Below are 21,096 nucleotides of genomic sequence, written 5' to 3' on the forward strand. Positions count from 1 at the left end.
TCATCATTTTTCCTCAAGGCATAAAAAGATATTCACAAGATAAAGAGGTAAATGATCTCCCTTAGACTTGAAGTCCTATTGGAGCATGTCAATCAGAGCAAAGGATTATGGGATTCCTGAGCATAGATAATACAGACCTTTATAATCATATATCATATTGTAATGATATCTTGTGCTGTAGGCACATTTTTAGTACCTAAAGGAAACAATAAAACATGATATTATTACCTCATTATTATGGTACAGTATACATTTAGATCAAGTTTAAAGAATTATCCTACCACAAATGAAAACTCTGTCATCATCCCCATCTCATTCCAAACCTGAATTTTCTATCATTAAACGTAAAAGGAAACGTAAGGCCATTAAATTCGTCATTTGCAATGTAATGAAAATGAAGATTTTTACTGCCATTCAAAAAAGGGAAAGGTAACATAAGGGTGACATTCAATAAAAGTAGTGATTAATGCTTTAAGTCGTCTAATGGCGAAGAATTGTATCCTCATATACAGAAAATAATTTCCCAGTCCTGGAAATCAGAGTTGAAACATCCTTCAAAATATGTCATTTTCTGCTGCACAGATTTGGAAAGATATGAGAGTGACACGAAAATGTCATTTTGCATAAACGAATACTTTAATTGACATGTGAGAGAGGGATGGATTAAATTGGAGAACTGAGTGATTGATGATCGGCCTTGGAAAAAATGAACAGCAAAAACCACTGAACGCAATGTGACATGGTAATCGCCCAGAGGGAATGACAAGCGTGTGAAGTTAAGAGTGAAAGTGAGAACAAGGTTCCTGATACTAATTATCTTTACTACACAGGCTGTAGTTTCACACCTCATTATACAGTACACAGCAGGCCTCACTTTACATTATTCTGTTCCCACGTGTCTCCAAAACCTGAACACTTTCTAACCTGTCACGCTACGAGAGGCGATTCAGAACTAGCCTACAAACTTTAAACATAGCTTTCATACCTTTTAAACTGGCACTGGAAAGCATCTGGGCATCAACGCATTTCTTAAAGGAATGGTTCACACAAAATTCCCAAATTATTTACTCTCTACTTACTAAATTTTTTTGCTTTCGCCCATGTGAGATTGGGGTTAGGGGTGAGGGTTTTATTATTGTTTTTTATAATAATCATACATATTTGTGCAATTCACTTCGTACAAATTCATAAGAATTAGCCAACTCGTATAATACATACTAATTCATATATACGTTTTTGTACGATTTGCTTTTTTCCAATGGGGTTAGGGACGTTTTTAAAATAATAATAATCATACATATTTGTGCAATTCACTTTGTACAAATTCATACGAATTAGCCAACTCTTAAAATACGTACTCAACTCTTTCACCGCCAGCATTTTTCATGATTTTCACAAAAGTTTAATGCCTTCCAGAAAATGCTCCTTTTTAAATATATAAACATACAATATATGAAATAAAAGAACAGACCCTCTGCTTTCAAACAAAAAATCTGTTTCATCCTACCTTCATTTGTTCTGTTTTATCACCTCTCAAATATGTGTAGGTTTCATCAAAAACACCAAATTTTGAGCCAAAAGCTGAGTTAATTCCATTTTTGTGAAGGACTTTTGATAGAGATCAGATGCAGAGCGATCTTGGACATACAGCTGTTTGCCCTAGGGTAATACTTCCGGTTTTTATAAGTTGCAGAAGAGCGCCACCTGGTGGATAATAGCGGTATTGCAGATTGACGAGATAAGTCGTCACTGGCGGGGAAAGAGTAAATCATGTATACGTTTTTTTGTACGATTTGCTTTCGCCAATGGGGTTAGGGCGGTTTTTTTAAATAATAATAATCATACATATTTCTGCAATTCACTTCGGACAAATTCATACGAATTAGCCAACTCGTAAAATACATGCTAATTCATATATACGTTTTTTACAATTTGCTTTCACCAATGGGGTTACGGGCGTTTTTATAATAATAATAATCGTACATATTTGTGCAATTCACTTCATATAAATTAATACGAATTAGCCAACTCGTAAAATACATGCTAATTCATATATACGTTTTTTTACAATTTGCTTTCACCAATGGGGTTACGGGCGTTTTTATAATAATAATAATCATACATATTTCTGCAATTCACTTCGGACAAATTCATACGAATTAGCCAACTCGTAAAATACATGCTAATTCATATATACGTTTTTTACAATTTGCTTTCACCAATGGGGTTACGGGCGTTTTTATAATAATAATAATCGTACATATTTGTGCAATTCACTTCATACAAATTAATACGAATTAGCCAACTCGTAAAATACATGCTAATTCATATATACGTTTTTTTTTAAATTTGCTTTCGCCAATGGGGTTACGGGCGTTTTTATAATAATAATAATCATACATATTTCTGCAATTCACTTTGTACAAATTCATACAAATTAGGCAACTGGTAAAATACATACTAATTCATATATACGTTTTTGTACGATTCGCTTTCGCCAATGGGGTTAGGGCCTTTTTTTAAATAATAATAATCATACATATTTGTGCAATTCACTTCGTACAAATTCATACGAATTAGCCAACTCGTAAAATACGAATTTCCATAACGTTTATGTATGATTTGCTTTCACCCATAGGGTTAGGGGCAGGGTTTTATTATTGTTTTTATAATAATTGTACATATTTATGCAGTTTACTTCATACAAATTTAAATGAATTAGTCAACTCGTAAAATACGTACAAATCCCATATACGTTTTTGTACGATTTGCTTTCGCCAATGGGGTTAGGGGCAGGGTTTTATAATAGTTTTTATAATAATCGTATTTATGCAATTTACTTAATATAAATTCATAAAAATTAGCCAACTAGTAAAATACGTACGAATTTCCATGTACGATTTGTACAATTTGTTTTCGCCCATGTGACGTTGTGGTTAGGGGTGAGGTTTCATCATTGTTTTTTTAATAATTGTACAATAATTCTACTTTGTACAAATTCATAGGAATAAGCCAACTTGCAAAATATGTACAAACTCCTGTGAGATCAGGCTGAATATATGAATATACAGTATGTTAGGTAAACAAAACACTATTGGCTATTTTATAAGGGAAAGGGGCCACCTATACTGTATGTTCCACACTAAAGTCCAATTTATAGTTGTGCGTAAGCTCTATGCCGTAAGTTATCCGTAGCCTCTGCGTAGCCTGACATGCACCTCACCAAATTTTTAACAGCTCGTCAGTTCTACTCGGACCACAAGAGCAGTGATTGGTTAATTAGAACCCTTCCTGTCATGTGAAAAATACTGCGTCATAGGTATTTCAGTTTGTGACGGTGAGAACAAAGATGGGCCAAGTTGAGGAGTGATTTAGCTGAAACTGCAACAAAAGCTTCTTGCCAAGCTTCTTCTTCATTGACAAACGCGCTGCTATTGTGGTTACATGCATGGATACTGCCTACTAACGGTCTGCATGTGTGTTAGTATATATGAAAACCGACGTGTATCCTACGCCGCCGTGGTTACGCCATAGGACGTACGCACAACTACAATGAGCCCTTACCTTTCTGTTTCAGTGGAAATGACGTTAATGCATCAAACAAAGCTGCGAATTTTAACTCAACTTAATGGGAGCTAAAACGTATTGTAAAAGTAAAAGAAATACATTAAAATATAATAAAAGTGATCCAAGGGGGCATGCTCTGTACACAAGTACGACGACAGACCGCGTTCTGACCGATTATTGATTTACCTAAAAAAGGACTTCCCCAGTTACTAGGGAAAACGTGCCACACTATAAGACCATCTCATCTTTATACAGTAAGGCAGGGGAAACTGCTACCCACTGATTCAGCATTAGATCTTCACTCCAACTGCCCGCATCCATCGTGGAGATTTTTCACCTTCTGACAAGCAAGCAATTAAAGCCAACAGCCTTAGCCAGTGCTGTGCCCTCCCGGCAGTATCTGTAATGACAACCCAGGAAAGGAGGCGGCAAAGAATAGGAAGAATAATGTGATTAGGGGCTTGAATTGCAATCGTGTCACACAGAGCATTCCCTCTATCTCTCGCTCTGCGGCGATGGAGAGCTTGATTTATTGGACAGGGAACCAAAAGAACATAGTGTAAACAGAAAAGCATAGCTAGTTTTGTTGAGTTATAACCAAAGAAAACCCACGCTTGTAAACAAGCCCCTGTTTTTTCTGACTCCACACAGGACCACAAAGCCGTCTCCAACGGTGAGTTTGGAAAGTTTTACCGAGGCTACAGAGATGATGAAGACAAAGAAGCGCGCTTTCCAAAATACAGATCTACTGGGAGTGCTTTTGTGAAACCTACACTCCAAAGAGATACGTGCAAGTATGTATACGCGTGTCTCTGATTTAAAAACCTGTTCGGAGAGCGGGTTTCCATGGCAACTGGCGTTATCTCTTTGATAGGAGTTGGTTGACTGGAACCTCTGTGTACAGAAATAAACCTCACCTGAGGCTCTGAGACATTTAAAATTAGAAACTGGCGAATTAGTGTGTGTATGAAACCCTCCGTGTCGCACGGCAAAAAACAAGGGCTGAGGTTGGTGATCTGATTTGAATGCAAGTGTTGTTTCTGGTTAAAAGATAAATTGTGAATTAGAAGTTTGGCATAAAGTAATCAGACGTCAAGCTGCAAAGCTATCTTAGATAAATTATTATCATTACAGTTTTAAATTTATTTTAAACATAAAAAATAATACAAAAAAATTATGCTGGGTTGTTTTAACCTATGATTGGTCAAATATAGACATTTCTAGAATAATTTAAACCCTACAGTTGGGTTTGTCCATATTTTACCCAACCATGGGTTAAAACGACTCAGTGTTTTGTGTTAAAGTAACCAAAAATGGAATTTTTCATGTTTTTTTTTTTCAATCAGCCTGCTCTAACATATATTTATTGGTATGACTCAAAGGTGTATTTACAAAATGATAAATTAGTTTCAGATAAATATAGCATTCCCCCTACAAAAATGTACCATGGTAACCATATTTTCTGCCTCAATACCATAGTAACAGTTATTATTGTTAGCAGCACTTTCACCTTAATTAAAGGAAAACAAAATAGCTGAAAGTTCATAGACGGTTTGAAGCGGATCCCATATTAAATAATTATAATTTTACAATAGTAACTATGATTATACACTGTACAAAAGTGAAAGTTGGATTAACAAAAAAAACTTAATAGATAATGGCAAAAACTACTTTTATCCACATACATTTTTTTTTACTTTAAAGGGACACTTTTTTGAAAATATGCTCATTTTCTAGCTCTCCTAGACTTAAACATTTGATTTTTACCGTTTTGAAATCCATTCAGCCGATCTCCCAGGCTGGCGGTACCACTTTTAGCATAGCTTAGCATAATCCATTGAATCTGATTAGACCATTAGCATCTCGCTAAAAAATAACCAAAGAATTTTGATATGTTTCCTATTTAAAACTTGACTTTCAAAACTATTTGGTTATTTTTTTGCGCGATGCTAATGGTCTAATCAGATTCAATGAATTATGCTAAGCTATGCTAAAAATGACACTGCCAAACCCGGAGATCGGCTGAATGGATTCCAAAACAGTAAAATAAAATGTTTAATTCTAAGGGATCTGGAAAATGAGCATATTTTCAAAAAAGTGGAGTGTGGCTTTGTGGTGAAATTTTAAGTTAAAAAAGGTAAATTTTTTAGGTGTTACCAATTAAAAATATAACCTTAAGTAAAAGCTTTATTTGACAAAACCTAATTTTTTAAGTAATAATCTGTTTAAGTAGATCCAACTTAAAATGTTTACAGTGTTCCTTTGCTTACCATTATAATTTTGTGTAGACCCTTCTGGAGGTCTTCTATAAATGAACCTATTCCTCCTTTTTTGTTCAAAATAATAAATCTTTCATGTATCTTATGTAGTTTCATTTTTGGGTCAACTATCCCTTTAACACCGTAATCGACCGCAACATCTTTCATTTAAAATCACATACTAATGGCGACATACCGCTCTGACGGTCAAGAAGGGTAAAACTACCAGTGTAGGTCTATTTTCACTTGATCGTGAGGATGTTCACCTGAGTGCTCCTATGAAACAATAAAAAATACCTTCTGAGTGCTTTTCCCCTCCGCCTGAAAGATACGAGCAGTCCACTTGGGATCTCGTCCAAGAGTGAACAACTGGAGCACAACTGCTCTGACCCTTTACAGAGATTGCAGTACTTCAGAACAAATGATGGGCTAGTGCATGTGTTTTTTGGCTCGAGGGGCTATGTAGGGGTGGTCAGTACAAGACAGGGTAAAAGAATTGCCATTTTACTAGGACGTGTGCACATACTTTTGGACACCCGGCGGGCTGCACTGGTTACTTGAGCCTGTGGCTATAAAGGAAAATCCAGAGATTAAGACTTGGGGTAACACAGAGAGGAGGCCATAGTTTTGTAGCAGGATTTTTCAGAAGAACAATATCAGCATAAGTTTGTCCTTTGTGTTCGGAAGGCCTGGTTAGAGCAAACGGAAACACGTTTCGGGGCTATTTCATCGGGACGAGTTTAAAAAAGATTGTGATATGTCTCAAGGTGTGATAAACATTTGCTGTTATACTTAAGGCCATACACTTTTTTGGGCATCTCTGGTTGTTATGTAAGTGTGCACAGTCCTTGAGGATGTATGTATTATAGGAAAAACAGAAATACTTGAGTATTATTAGGATGTAGTGTTGTTCAGTAATTAGCAAAATAATCTTAAAGATGCACTTCATGCTCCAGTAAATAGCATTTAATGAAAACAGATAAATTCTTGGAAATAAAGATTTGCATTTATGTGTTTATGCCTTTAGCCATAGTGAATTACAAAATACACAGTTTATTATTATGTGTAATTCATGGGATTGAACCTATGACCTTTTCCACTGCTAATTCAATGCTTTACCAGCTACAGAAACCTTTCTAAAGCTTAATATTTCAATGCAAACGCTTTCTTTGTCCCTTTTATTCCTTTTAACATTGCACAAATGGATAAATTCTTAGATCATTTGCCCGACAACCTTCAATGTCTCGCTTGAACAAAATGCAGGATGTTGATAGATGATCAGCCAAGACACAATTCAAAATTCTGCGCACTTTCTCTGTTAAGTATCTGAAAGTATAACGTGCACATTTGCCAGACTTGCTGTTGCCATGGCACTTCACATGACAGAAGTCCGTGTGCTGCATTCTAAACCCGTTCAAGGATCTCGAGCGTTTAACAATTCAGCAAACTCGCCCAGGCCAGGCAAATGTCTGACAGAAATGTAAAGCAGGAATCAAACAAAGACTACTGAACAGCAATTAGGAAGAAACTGAGCAACTTTAGTTTCACATTTAAGATGAAATATTGTTTTGTTTTCGAGGAGAAATGCCAGATCTTTCAAAGCCTTTAAGTCAAGAAGGCTGACATCAGAAACCAAAGCAAAGCAGTGCGGTGCTACAAACAAGGTGTAGATTTCTGCGCGTGCCGTAGGGATTTCCAAACAAGAGCTGCATTCAAATAAAAGATTGAATAGCAGTCACTGAGACACAATGCTAACTCCAAAAATTAAATATTAAACTAGGTATCAAATCACAATTGGCCATATTTATTTTCCATGATTTGTCTATAACCTCACAGCTTGAGCTGTCTGTTATACGGCTTTACATTCTAACAAAACAATGTTGAGTTGTTTTAACCAATGGTTGGGTCAAATATGGACAAACCCAACTGTTGGGTCATAAATATGGCAACAACCTATAGCTTGTTGATACCCAACATTGCACTCTCAGAAAAAAGTACAAAGTTGGTTTGAACCTATAAAGAAATCTATCCATTGGATTTTAAGTCCAACACCTTAACCCCCCAGCCCCAGTTGCAGAAGTGACTAGTGGATTATTTTAGAGAGGAAATATAATAAACAGCACATAGGGCAGATCCTAACATATGGGAAACACAGCTCAATGTCAGAGGACACTTTCTACCTGCTAGGCTACAGCTCCAACAGTCACTGAATCGAAGATCTGACATCTCAACCGTTGTCACCTCAGGCAATCCTGACACTTTCTGCATTTAGGTATGGTCTTCTGCACGGCGATGTGAGAGTTCACTATTTAAAAATTCATAAAAGCACACTATTATTCATATTTCACATCTTTTCTTTCTGTGTACAATACATGCTGCTTAAAAGACGATTCAGTAAAACATTCTTCTTCAATGCAGAAGTCGAATTAAAAGTCACCAGCTGACTGAGCTCGAAATCCAAGTTAACACCAATAAGGTCAGCTTAACATCTGCATCACCACAACAGTCACGGACATACGCACTCCTGAGTCCAGAGTCTGAAGCTCACACATAACAAAATGTTTAACTAGACTAAACGACACACTTGAGTGTCAGTGAACAGCCGGTTAAATCATTTAAAAGGAACACCGGTACCCACTTATTAAAAGACCCGGTTTTTATTGAGCTGCGCTCAATCATTCTGCCTTTGAAGCTTGGAGGAAAGAATCTTGCTATTGATCTAAAAAAAAATCTGATCCCACGTGACCACTGACAGGACACGAACACCGCTTGACCACCTGAATACAAACTGTAAAACAAAATCATTCATGACCTACAGGAGCATTATATGGAGGACCAAACCTGCAATAATTAAAAAGAAATAAATAAATAAATGCAAAAGAAGCAAATGTCTTGATCAAATAATTAAATTTAGATTATTTTTGTATAACCTTTTTTCTTTCATTTATTTTTACTCTTTTAACACAAAAGAAAATCATGAAAATATTTTGACAAAATGTGTTCAACTTTCTAACTATGATGCTGAGCCGCAACTAAACAAGGACAACCTCCCTCATTTGCATGTCGCATACAGAAATCCATAAAAAATCTGAAAAATGAAAGGAAATACATATGGGGAAATGTGTTTTTAAATATTGATATATATATATATATATATTTTTTTTTTTTTTAAATACAGAAAAAAAATAAAGGAAGAAGGTAATACAATAATAAACTCAAAAATATACAAAAATAATTTAAATTTAAGTTGTTCCTTAATTTTTTAAATATTATATGTATTTATTTTTACTAGTTACAGGTTTAGTACTCCAAATAATTAACCATTTGTTTATAGGGATTTTGAGCTGGCTATGTGTTTATTATAGACTTAATGGAATTTTTCTGGATGTCCCCCTATTTTACACTCTAAAACATGCTGGGTTATTTTTGACCCAGCATTGGGTCAAAAAGGGACGATCCCAGCAGCTGGGTTACAGTTAACCCAAAAAAAATTATATTTGACCATTAATCTTATTTTTAAATTACAACCCAGCATGCTGGGTGTCCCTTTTTGCCCCAATGTCGGGTTGAAAATAACCCAGCATTTTAGTGTGTAATATTAAGGTATCAGAAAAACCTTTTTAGTGGCATTTATCTGCCAAACAGCTGTTTTTTAAACACCAGTACATTTGTGATTTTACATAGGCCTAGCACATAAAAGTTCATTATGAAACCTAAAATCAAGGTACACTTACCTTCTGAACAATTCATTTCTGTAAACATCTTACAATGTATGGATCTTTTCATAACTGTGAAGACCCTGTAAAAAGTTTTGAAACTATTATTAAAGAAAGGGGTGTTGTTGTTATTTATACCATGGGCCTGTTGAATGCTTTATTCTGATTGGCTGAGAAATGTTCCATGGGTGTTGATTATTTTTCTGTAAACCGCACACCTGACCTGTCAAATGTCTTAAAAATAGGCACCAGAGCATTTTTCGTGGTAACCTAAGCAGAATAATTGACTCCGATCCTTTGAATTATTTGATAATAATGCACACACGCAGTCGCAGTGTAACCCTGGGTGTGCATTATTTTCGAATAATTCAACGGCCCATCATCAAATATTTCTTACATACTGTACACATGTAATATTTTAACTTTCAACAATTTTATTCTGATGTCCTATAAACCACTAATAAATTGTCTTAAGTCTCTCTTAAGCATTACAGATCGCAAACGCATCGCTGCATAACATTTGAAGGCAAAAATGGTGTAGATCTCACGGTAAACTTTTTTTCTCTTTTGCAAGCGTGCCCGATCTGGCCCGTCTGAGCTCTATCAGTCCTGTTTACCTAGCAGTTTTTCCTCTGGAGACAGATCAATAGCAAGGCTTCATCATACTGCTCATCAGAGACAGATACCACTAATGAGGCACAAAAAAGCTGACTCCTTACTTTCCACCGAGCGGGAAGAACCACAGGGGGAAGAGAGGAGGTTACACGTGGAAGACAAATGAAGATCCACAGAGGTATAATGAAACCATCTCACGGCACATGGATTACGGTGGGAAAAGGTGATATCAGACTGCCAGACATTAAGCCACAAAAATACAGACTTGTGTCAAAACGTTGTAGATTTAGATAGCTCAAAACCACTGATAATAGTTCAGCAGATGAGCTGGAAACTGGCACTTCAAATTCTTACAAATGACAGGTTTGAGTGCGAGTCAGTATGTACTCATAACAGCAGATATTTCTATAGCCAAAACTGGCATATTTAATATGAGATCAATTTTATGCATGCATTATTTCTTAGACCTGGTATGTAACTGTGGAAAAGCAATGCAAATGCATTAATCTGACAAAACACTGCAGAAGACCATCCCATCTACAGTTCATCCTTAATTTGTTTTACAAAGCAATACTGCCACCATGAGGTGGAGAATGGAACATACAACTAAGAAAAAACTGCAAAGCATTTATGGCCACAAAATTAATTCTGTAGTTTTAATATAGATAAACCTTGTATCATGAGCACATACTTTTCTCAAGATGTGACCCTGACAGTCTAATTATGAGATTTGGAGCATCAAAGTTTGATTTAAATTATTGATTTCACTTTTGATTTTAATCTTCGAGTTGACCTTCCTCAGTCAATATTGAAGAAATGAAGGTTATATTTTCACAGAATGTTCTTAAATCACTGTACACAGCAAGGTTGCAAGTTTTCATCAAGACTAAATGCCATTTTCTCAAATTACATTCTTTTACGAACACATTACCAGATGAAAATGAGACCTCAGAAATGCATCATTTATTTTAAATGTAATCTGTTCTTCTAATCTAAAGCATTTAAAGGAGTCACATGACCCGATTACATTTTCATTTGTTGCAAAAATTTAAGTTTTAACCCCAAAGAGAAATTCTCTTTAAAAGTGGTTTAAAACATGGTTTTATGTTTCCTTACCTCACTGATCTTTTAAGTTCTGCTTACATCACGCTGGTAAAGTTGATTGATCAGCTTAGTCATATGCATTTTCTGGATCAGATTTAGGCTCATATTGATAAATTAGTAATTATGATAGTACCTCCTGGCTTTCAGTATTGCTTTGGGAACTCATCTTTCAAACATGCTAAGGAGCATCACATTTCCGTTTATGTAATTGAGGTATTCGGCCAATCACAATGCACTGGATAGCTGGCCAATCAGATCAAACTGCGATTTTTCAGAACGATGAGCTTTGTACAAATCCACGCATTACAGAAGTGCAGGACTAAGAGGAGCTATAATAAGGTACAGTATGTGTAAAATACAAAAAGTAATGTGCTTTTTAGCTGTGGAATATGGGCCCTTTAACGTTAACCTTGGTTAACTTCAAATTCAAGGACCTTTCAAAGACTTTCCAGGTTTAATACCCTCAAATTCAAGGACTAAGTGTGGGGACACATTTCAAGTGAGAGCAAGGTTATATTGTTACCTTTAAAGATACATTGTTACAGTTCCCATTTGAGGGAACTCACGCTGCATCACTGCGGTGACGCCTCCAGGGGTAAGTGCGTCTGAATGTGTATTTAAAATTCAACCAATGGTGAGGCTTAATGACAAAGACAGGGTGCAGGAAGTATATCGCTATCTGAAATATTGCCAATGACAGCGTTACAGGGACGCAGGAAGTATGGCAAGGGAGACGTAGCGTCTCGTTCCCTTCTCAGGGGACAACAGTTAGATACGTAACCCAAGACATTTCATGTGTCAAACACAACTATGTAAAAAAGCATTTTGGTATGAATCAACATTCGCATACAGAAGATATAAGCATTAAAAGTGAACAGTTTAGCATGTGTGCTTAAAAGTCTAGAATTTTTATGATATTATCCTACACCACACAGGGAATAATATGGATTTTTTTCCTGAAAACTTCTTGCATATAATAGATTCAAGCACTTTCAATGACCTGTATCTATGTATCTATACTTTCAAAAACTTCCCAGGACCTTGAATTCCCCTCCAGATTTACAAAATTTCAAGTATTTCAAGGACTTGTGGGAACCCTGTGTATAAAAAAATTACAATAAGTTAAAATGAACACATCTAGGAAGGTCCCTTTGTTTTTTGTTGTAAATTTAGCTCCAAAAGAATAAAAAAAAAAAAAAATCACCACTGCAAGATACTGTCAGAATTAAGTATTTAATGAAAGTTAGAAATCACTTTATGGTATCACATAACTAAAAAAAAGTCAGTGACTAAGGTACTATATGACAGACATATTGAAATTGGTGTGACTGAACAGATGACTTTTCAACACAAGAAGCACATTTCAAGATCATTTCAAGTCTTGAAACTGTTAAATGTTTCTTGTCAATAGTGTTGGAGTCGGATACTGAATCCAATACGTTTAAACTGGGATCTTAAAAGAAGACTTTAGAAATGTTAAAAAATCCGACATACACTGAAGTCCATTTAAGCAACTGCCAGACAAAACCAGAAAACAAAAAAAATCCCAGATTTTAAATCTAAAAGTCATTCAAGAAAAACCGCAAGGCAACCACACCTCAAAAACCTATGGTAACCTCACAAGTCTGACAAACACGGCCTCGGAGAGGAAACTATGGCAGTATGTTTATTCAACGTCGATCCTTTCTATCCGACTTGCGATCCCTCTCACTCCTGGGGGGTCGTCTCCCTGACCTGCTCCCTTCTGGACTTGTCCGCTTTCTGTCGGATTTGGAGCTCTTGTCTTTGGAACCCTTACTTTCGTGGCTTTTGGAGGACTTGTGTCCCCTCTCGCTGCCACTTTTTCTACGCTCCACGTCAGACGGCCTGTGGCGGTGTTTGCGGTCTCGGCCGTCTCTATCCCTGCCGCGACTGCGAGAGCGAGAACTAGACGAAGAAGAGGAAGAACGAGAGGAACTGCTGCTGGAACCACTGGAGGAGGAGCTGGATCCACTGGATGAAGAGCTTGAGGAAGAACTCGAAGAGGAGCTACTGCTACGACTCTTGCTCTTCTTAGCCTTGACTTTGGTCCGACCACGAGTATTATCTACCTCCTCCTCAGCAGCCTCCTTTTTGTCTGCTTTGGCTGCTTCTGGCAGGACTGGTGGTTCTTCCGTTGGCTCTTGAGTAGGTACTTCCGGATCGGGTTCGATGTGTGGCTGTTGTTGGGTCTCAAGAGCCTGGTCGTCCTGTTTGGTGCCATGTTCTACTGGATCAGGGGCTGGGCTCTCCAACGGAGGCTCTTTAGACTCTTCAATCTTCGTTTCCATGTGGCTTTCAGGGGATTTCTGAGAGTCTGTCATGATGTCCTCCTGAGTCTCTTCCTTAGTTTCCTGCACTTCCTCCCTTTGATCATTACCTACCTCTTCAACTGTAGCCTCTGGACTCTCAACCTGCAACTTACCCTGTCCCTCAACCTCCCTCGCAACTTCTGTGACCTCCATCTGCTCTTCCACTTCTTTTTCTTCTTCTTTACCCTCAACTGCACCCATATCTTCCTCATCCTCCTCCTCCTCATCTTCCACCTCTGCCGTCTTCTGACTCTCCTCTTGTTTCTCCTTCTCCTCCCCTTGCTCCTGCTCTTGATCTATCTCTTTCTCCCTCACCTCTGAGCTTTCCTCTCCTTCCTCCATTACTGCCTCCTCCACTACTACATCATTTGCCTCCTCATCCTCCATCTCCACATCATGTTGGTTACCTGACGGCCCTATTCCAGCCTTACCCTCCTTTTGATCTTCTTTCTTCGTCTCTTCAGCCCGACGGCTATCCTCCATTTCCCTGTCACCTGTCTTCTGGGACTGACGCCTTGGCCGAGCTTCCATTTTGTTCAGTTGCTCGGCAAAGGCTTCACGTCTCTCATCAAATGTGCCTGGGTAATTGAAAAACAACGTTTTAACACCAACATTTTAGGTGAAGGGTACATTTTACAGTGAAAGTAATACTCAATGTTGTCTGTCAATTTATAACTGGACCATTCAAAGTATTAAACATAAAAAAAGACTTATGTAGAAGAATCAGAGAGGTTTACCATTTAGTTTTTTCTGAGACTCCTCCAGGAGCTTTTGAGTGGCCGAGCACATTCTGCCTGGCAGGTAAAAGATTGGGGGCTTGGTCTTTGTGCGAATGAAATTGATGAGCTTTGAATTGTGTACATTCCACTCCTCTTGCTGAAATATAAAGCATGCATTAAAAGCCAGACCAAGGACAACACAGACACACAATCATATTTCATAAAAAATGTATTGTATTCCTGCAGCAATGAGACATACCAGTTCAGCGAGCTCCACTTTCTGCTCCAAAAGTCGTAGCTCCGTTTGTTTGGCACGTCTTTCTTCAAAGAGCTCTCGCCTTTCACTCTCCACTTTTTTACGCTCCTGTTCTGCCTGCACTTCCAATTTCTGCTCAATTTCTTGTCGCTTTTTAAGCTGGAGAAAAACGCAAGGGTTTATTAAAATGAAAGCCTTAGATGTGGTTTTCATGGCAACATGAACTGAATACAAATAAAGCAGGTTGGAAGAACGTTTTATTCGTGACCATGCTAGAACAAGAAAAGCTTTGGAAAATAGGACACAGCATTTTAAGCAGTACAGAACACACAGAGAATTAATAAGTGTTTTAAACCTACCCTGTCTGTGGACACAGTAGACTCCTGTTTAAACTTCTGCAAGGTTCCCATCAACAGACCAAACATGCGCCGATTTCTAAAATGAGAAAATAATTTTCAATTTTAGGCTTACACAGTTATCCAAAGAAACAGATGATAATCAAAAAGTTTTAATTTGGTCAAAAACTTCATGCAACCTTTGTTTTCCTTTCTCGTCCATAGTCTGATCTTGAATAAGATCTCGACGCGTACGTTCTTTGGAGGTAGCTACCACTGATGACTGCAACGCTGGCTGCAGGCGAACAACACACCATAGTTACATTAAAAAAGACAACAAGGGGAAAAATCTACACAGACAACAGGAGAACATGCTTACTTTTTTGACATCGTCCTCATCCTCAGCGTCACTGTCATGGCGTGAATCTCTCCTGGCTCGCTGATCCCCTGCCAGCCTAGTTTGACAAACACCACTGTAAATACACTCAAACACCACAGAGCTAAACAGCTTTTTTAAAACTAGTAATTGGTAAACTGGTAAATAAACCTTACCTCAAGAGTGCCCCTTCAATGTCCCTCTGTTTGGCTGGGGGTCCTCCACCGCTATCTGAGAGACCACGCCTGATAGAGAAAGGTCAAGAGTGGTAAGAAACCAACAAATCCAAAGTGTAACTCTAGCCAATAAAACTAAATCTCACCTCAACAAGTTGATTCCACGCCCCCTACCTCCACCTGGGCCTGGGATGGTCATTCTCCTGTTTTGACCCGGTCTGAAAAAGGTAAAAGATGCACAGTTATTAATCTCATTTTAAAATCTAGATGGTTACAGTTTTGACTGCATGACATCTCGTACAACAATTTAAACGTAGTTCTCAATCATATTTATAGTATCGGTGGTTTTTATACTTGTGGGCCACAAATCAGTTTGAACAGAAATGCAGAGAGCAGGGAAGAGACAATGCTGAATGCAAATATGAATCATATATTCAAACGTAAGCATTATCATCATCAATTTTAAAAGGGAGAAGAAAAACACTTCCTATTAATTTCGAGGGCACTGAATCTGACATAGGTCAAAAAAAGATGCATAAAATGTTCCACAAATACTTGTATATAATTTACCAAATGTATACAATGCCAAGATAAGGTAGTAAAAATATTATCTTATGTAAAATAATTTTCAATTTTGCTCACTCTGCCCTCAACATGGTTGTCAACATTACAACACAATTAAAAAAGTTAAGATGGATGTAAAGGGTTAGGGGTTCAAATTGTCGTATATGTATGTGGGGTGGGGGCAAGGACTAATGGTGCTTTATGCAACTTCCTTACATCCCATGAACAACTTGTATTGGTTTTTCTTCACGTCATCGTTTAAACATTTATTTACATTTTATTTTCTTCGTTATTTGTTACCCATACCATTCTACTCCATCTCTCACAAGTGGAAAACACAAAGTTAGAAATCCAATGTGTGTTTTTTACACTGGACATAGGCTACTAACTGTATGAATAAACAATGCGTTATCGTATTCTGTAGCCATGTAATATTCAAAATTTGAGGTCCTAAGGAAAATCTAGATGTCACCACTGGTAACACACAGTAACACCTCGCCTCTAATTCAAACAAAGCAGGAAGTAGCCGCAATACATAACCTTACAATTTACAAATAACGCAGTTTCTTAGTCTTAATATATAACACTGCATAACATCTTAGTAAAATTTAAACATAAGCATTCACTATGCAAAAAAGTCTAGACCTATAAAAAGTGGGTTCATGGGGCGTCATGGTGGACGCAGAGACCTGATTTTAGCTCTATTATTACAAGCTGACTTGTTTAACTTTAACAGCGCATAATACTAAAAACCGTTAACACATAAACAAACATATTTTTGCACCAAACAGCGTAGTTTTAATTGCTCAACGTGAACATGTGATTCTTTTTAGCCTGTATGCTAACCGCTAATTAGCTTGGTAGCAGGCCTTGGTCAAATTTCTTTCACAGTAGGTAGCTTACTGACTAAAAAGTTTAATTAAACGATACCTTAATTCACTAGGATCTCTGCCGGTTAGTTTTCGGATATTTTCGTCCACGCTCTTTAAGCCCTCCTTGGCTTTTTCTAGCTGGTCCTGCAAATTTCGCACGACCACCGCCATCTTGCTCTTCGTCTTGCAACTGCGCGTGGACCTTTCTGCGCGCTCGTGGCTCAAAGAAGGCGCGTGAACCCGATATCGGCGCACACGAGTACAAGCCACGCCCGCTCCTGCGCTTGACAGGGATTTAAGCGCTTTTAAAATGTTAATTAAATACATATATTTAAATAAATATACATTTTAAATCAATGTATGCGTATTAAAATTACAAAAACAATAATGATAAAATATTTGGTTACATAAAGGTTTATTAAAAAAGCTTTTATTTGAAAACAATGCTGTCTTTTTATTCTTTGTTGTGTAAATCTGATATAAGAGTATTGTTCATATTGTATCATATTTTATATTATCAATGTATTGTTATAATTTGAATTATATTGTTTCATGTGCTTTAATGAATGGTACTGCAAATTGCAATACAAACACAAACTAAAAACAGCAATTTTTAATAATTTGCCATGGTATTGTTACTGTGTCCGTAACTTGGTATTAGACAACTGTAAAAAATAAATAAAAATGTCAAAGCTTCTGAACACCAGTTTATGGTATTTTCTGTACTTTAATCAAACTGGTTATCATTTATTTTTAAGGAAATATTATAAACAAAAATAACTTTAAAATAATATGTTTTAATTTAATGGCACAAAAACAATACACCATAATTAACAATAAATCAAAAACACAAGAAATGAGAATGGGTTTATTTGACAATAGCAGTGCTCCAAATAACAGTAATTGTAGTTGTAACGGATGTACAATAACATTACATGATAAAGAAATGTATAAATCTACTCAAACATTAGAACAAAGTTTTGAACGTTATTCACAAATATTTTCTTCAAAAGGCTCCATCTGTTTCCAAGTCTTTGTCAGCCAAATCGCCTTGTTCAAAATACCTTCAACAGAGAAAACAATGATTATACATCAAAACAACACCTGCATGTTGTTTTTTTAAAGAAAATTGCTAAATCCAGCTTAATGAGTGCCATGTCAGGTACCTGGCAACAATACAAATCATCAAGTTAAGAGCTGACAACCGATCATCATCTTTGCTCTCCTGGAAGAGAATAAAATTTTAGGCCACCTTTTTAGGTTGTCAACAAACAAACACTCACTCGTGCAACCTCGACAGATGCAGAGGGACAAAATAGATGCTTCAGCTGAGCCAAAACAACCAAAAAAGTGTTTACCAGATTGGCACGCACTGCAGAGCACCGCCTTGCCAGCTGTCTGATAAGGGAATGGGCTTCAGGAAGCAGCGGTTTCTCAAGGCATGCCAGTAATGCATATAGCCATCTGCCCTGAGAAGATAAATGTAATAGTTTCAAGCTTTTCAAATGAAAAACAGGGGAATAACAGAGAAATGTCACATTGATAACGTTGTTTCTTCCTCATAATTGTGCACACAAAAATTAAATATATATTTTTTTTGTTCTTTGAAGAGCCGTCCCTTCTCAATTTGTTGGGTTGTATTGCTTATGATTTGTGCATTTTAATTCACAGAATTCATATGAAGTATGTCATCTCCTAAAAACATGGGTGTCCTTATTCAGTCCTATATTTCTAATGTTTGGACTCACTCATTTTGTGTTTATGGACATATAAACAAATGGTTCAATATATTAGTCAGAAAAACATTATCTGAGGAATTGTATTTTAATATTAAGTGAAAATATCACATCTGTAATGCCTGCTGCATATGGTATGACTTGAAATGGCAAACATGAACAATCAAAAAGTCAATTCCTTATACATATTAGACCATACTGTATGTGTCATATTGAAACAGCTGAACTTACCAATTGTGGTTCAAAGTCGCTCTCCTCAAACCAACTGATTAAATACTCAAGCACAGCAGAGACTGTCGACTGATCAGAATACAATTCAATTACAATTAAACATTAGAAAAATAATATAATTATACACATAATAACTGCTATTCAATGACAAACAGTTACCTGGTTTAATTTGCTGACAATGCTTAGGAAAGGTGGGAAGCCTGTCTGATGAAACAGATCAAAGGATCAAATAATGGCAAAATGCTCAAATACTGAGTGGGTTTGGGAATAAATCTATTATCTATATATCTATTAAAGCTTTTAATGCTGTCTGACAATACTGTGTTGCATTGTCTTAAAGCGTGAAGTAGAAGATGGGATTCAAACCTTGACGTAATCAAGACCTGGATTAACGTTGTCGTCTTCTTTCTGCTGGGTGCCAAGAAAAACATTCTCACCCAAGCAAAACCTTTTCCATCCATCCTCATCCTCAGTTTTTGGCTATGGGGAAGACATTGTTTTCTTTTGAAGAACTTCATTATGTTAAACGGCAGTCTAGAATTTCAAAATGTCTTACCATGACAACATTATCATCCAAAAACTGAGCTTTCCAATGCTGACGATGCTTGTTGACACTCTGAAACACAGAGTATTGTAGTATATATACAATGATCAAATGCTAGGTACGGTTTATTAAAAAACATTTAAATCTGATACCTGTCTGACTTCTGAAAATTTGCCAATTTGTTGTTGCTGCCATTTCAGACTGGGAGAAAACCCCTGGGGTGCAGCCAAACAACCCGAGATCTGTAGCATAACATTATTATAATGATAAATAATAATAAATAAATAATAAAATAATAAATAAAGATCAGATTACAAACAACAAAATAAAGTTATTGTTTATTTGTCCCACTTACAGAAGCATTTACAGATTGCTTCTTCTTTAGCTTCTTTGGATCAATTTGTGCAACAACAACATCTGGGCACATAGATGCTTCCTTTCTGTAAAATGACATAACATAATCAAAAATTGAATATACATCGTAACAATATGGCTTCATGTTTATTTATTTTTTAAGTAATTTAGAGAATATCTACAATATCTCTACAAGTCTGTAACACTAAATGATTTGTTTTACATGTTAAACAATATGAAACCAAGTAGTGCCTTTCTTTTAATTTTATTCTTACACGATTTAATTTTCTGTATCTTCTTTAACACATATGCATGGATGTAAACACTTTGTAAACTGTTATTATTTTGTAGTATTTTCATTCTCTGTTTCATCACTCTGTTGAATGTGGGCATTTATGTAAACGTCAATTTGCAAACTAGCCATTAACAAGCTGCAATAAAAAAATCTTTTCCTTCTTTCTACTTTTAAAACATGTATATATGAATGAGGAATGACTTACTGGACTTGTTTGAGATATTCTTGAGGGTTTCTGGGAGGTTCGCTGGGATCCACATCTTCTTTATCATATGAATCCACGGGCAGAAGTTTGGGCATTAACTCCTCCACGTCTGATTTCATATCTCCGCTTTATTTTCTTACCCACATCAAAATAAAACAACATTCACGAGGGGCTATACATGTTTCACTGTCACCGTGCTTGTCAAGCTCTCCATTTTGAAAATATTGGAGATGATGACGACTAATAGAGTCGACGGTAACCATGGTGATTTTTCTTGGATCGCTGCAACGCAGATACTTAGCGCCATCTGTTGTTTAGGAGGAAGATAAACGCAGAATAAAAAACAACAAATAGAGACAAATAAATTATTATAGCCTACGCATAAAAACTTGTATTCGTTTGTTTGTTTTGCTGGTTTGCTTTTGTGTAGACATGACTTCAAATAAGAGTTTATTGCAAACAATATTCAATTTCATATTTGGCAGACACTTTTATCCAAAGCCACTTAGTATGTGTGTTCCCTTTGGTCAAGCCCATGACCTTTTGCACTGCTCACGCAATGCTTTACCCATGAGCTACACAGAAGCAAAACAATGTTTTATGTTGCCCCTGCTGGAAGGACTTCAGATTGTGTGGACCTTTGCTCAGTGTGTGTCTTTTCTATCAGCATTATTCACATCAGCAATGACTGCGCTGAGATATAGCCCCAATACTATTAGCCTACTTGTGTACTCATTTATCAAAGCATATTAAACATAGTGTTCAGAATGATAACAAAAACATATTGACGTGTTAAAGATTAAGTAAAGTTCAAATCTAGTCGAAATAATAATGCCTTGTGTT

The 21,096-nt window shown here is 36.6% G+C and overlaps 2 protein-coding genes across 2 annotated transcripts; both read right to left on the bottom strand.

The window, feature by feature from the left end:
* Positions 1-12,477: 12,477 nt before the first annotated feature.
* Positions 12,478-17,107, bottom strand: pnn (pinin, desmosome associated protein). The gene is made up of 9 exons (XM_065253281.2): positions 16,947-17,107; positions 15,599-15,670; positions 15,453-15,521; positions 15,280-15,355; positions 15,101-15,195; positions 14,925-15,000; positions 14,569-14,724; positions 14,328-14,466; positions 12,478-14,168 (listed from the first exon to the last, which is right to left on the bottom strand). Exons 1-9 carry the CDS (start codon positions 17,057-17,059, stop codon positions 12,931-12,933), a joined length of 2,034 nt encoding a protein of 677 aa, XP_065109353.1. The 5' UTR covers positions 17,060-17,107; the 3' UTR covers positions 12,478-12,930.
* Positions 17,108-17,742: 635 nt separating this feature from the next.
* On the bottom strand, positions 17,743-20,481 carry gemin2 (gem (nuclear organelle) associated protein 2). Its single transcript, XM_065248901.2, has 10 exons — positions 20,254-20,481; positions 19,755-19,839; positions 19,552-19,641; positions 19,412-19,471; positions 19,222-19,335; positions 19,015-19,059; positions 18,856-18,924; positions 18,247-18,357; positions 18,055-18,113; positions 17,743-17,952 (listed from the first exon to the last, which is right to left on the bottom strand). Exons 1-10 carry the CDS (start codon positions 20,370-20,372, stop codon positions 17,895-17,897), a joined length of 810 nt encoding a protein of 269 aa, XP_065104973.1. The 5' UTR covers positions 20,373-20,481; the 3' UTR covers positions 17,743-17,894.
* Positions 20,482-21,096: the final 615 nt, after the last annotated feature.

The sequence above is a fragment of the Paramisgurnus dabryanus genome, chromosome 17, assembly GCF_030506205.2.
Source record: "Paramisgurnus dabryanus chromosome 17, PD_genome_1.1, whole genome shotgun sequence".
NCBI lineage: Eukaryota > Metazoa > Chordata > Actinopteri > Cypriniformes > Cobitidae > Paramisgurnus > Paramisgurnus dabryanus.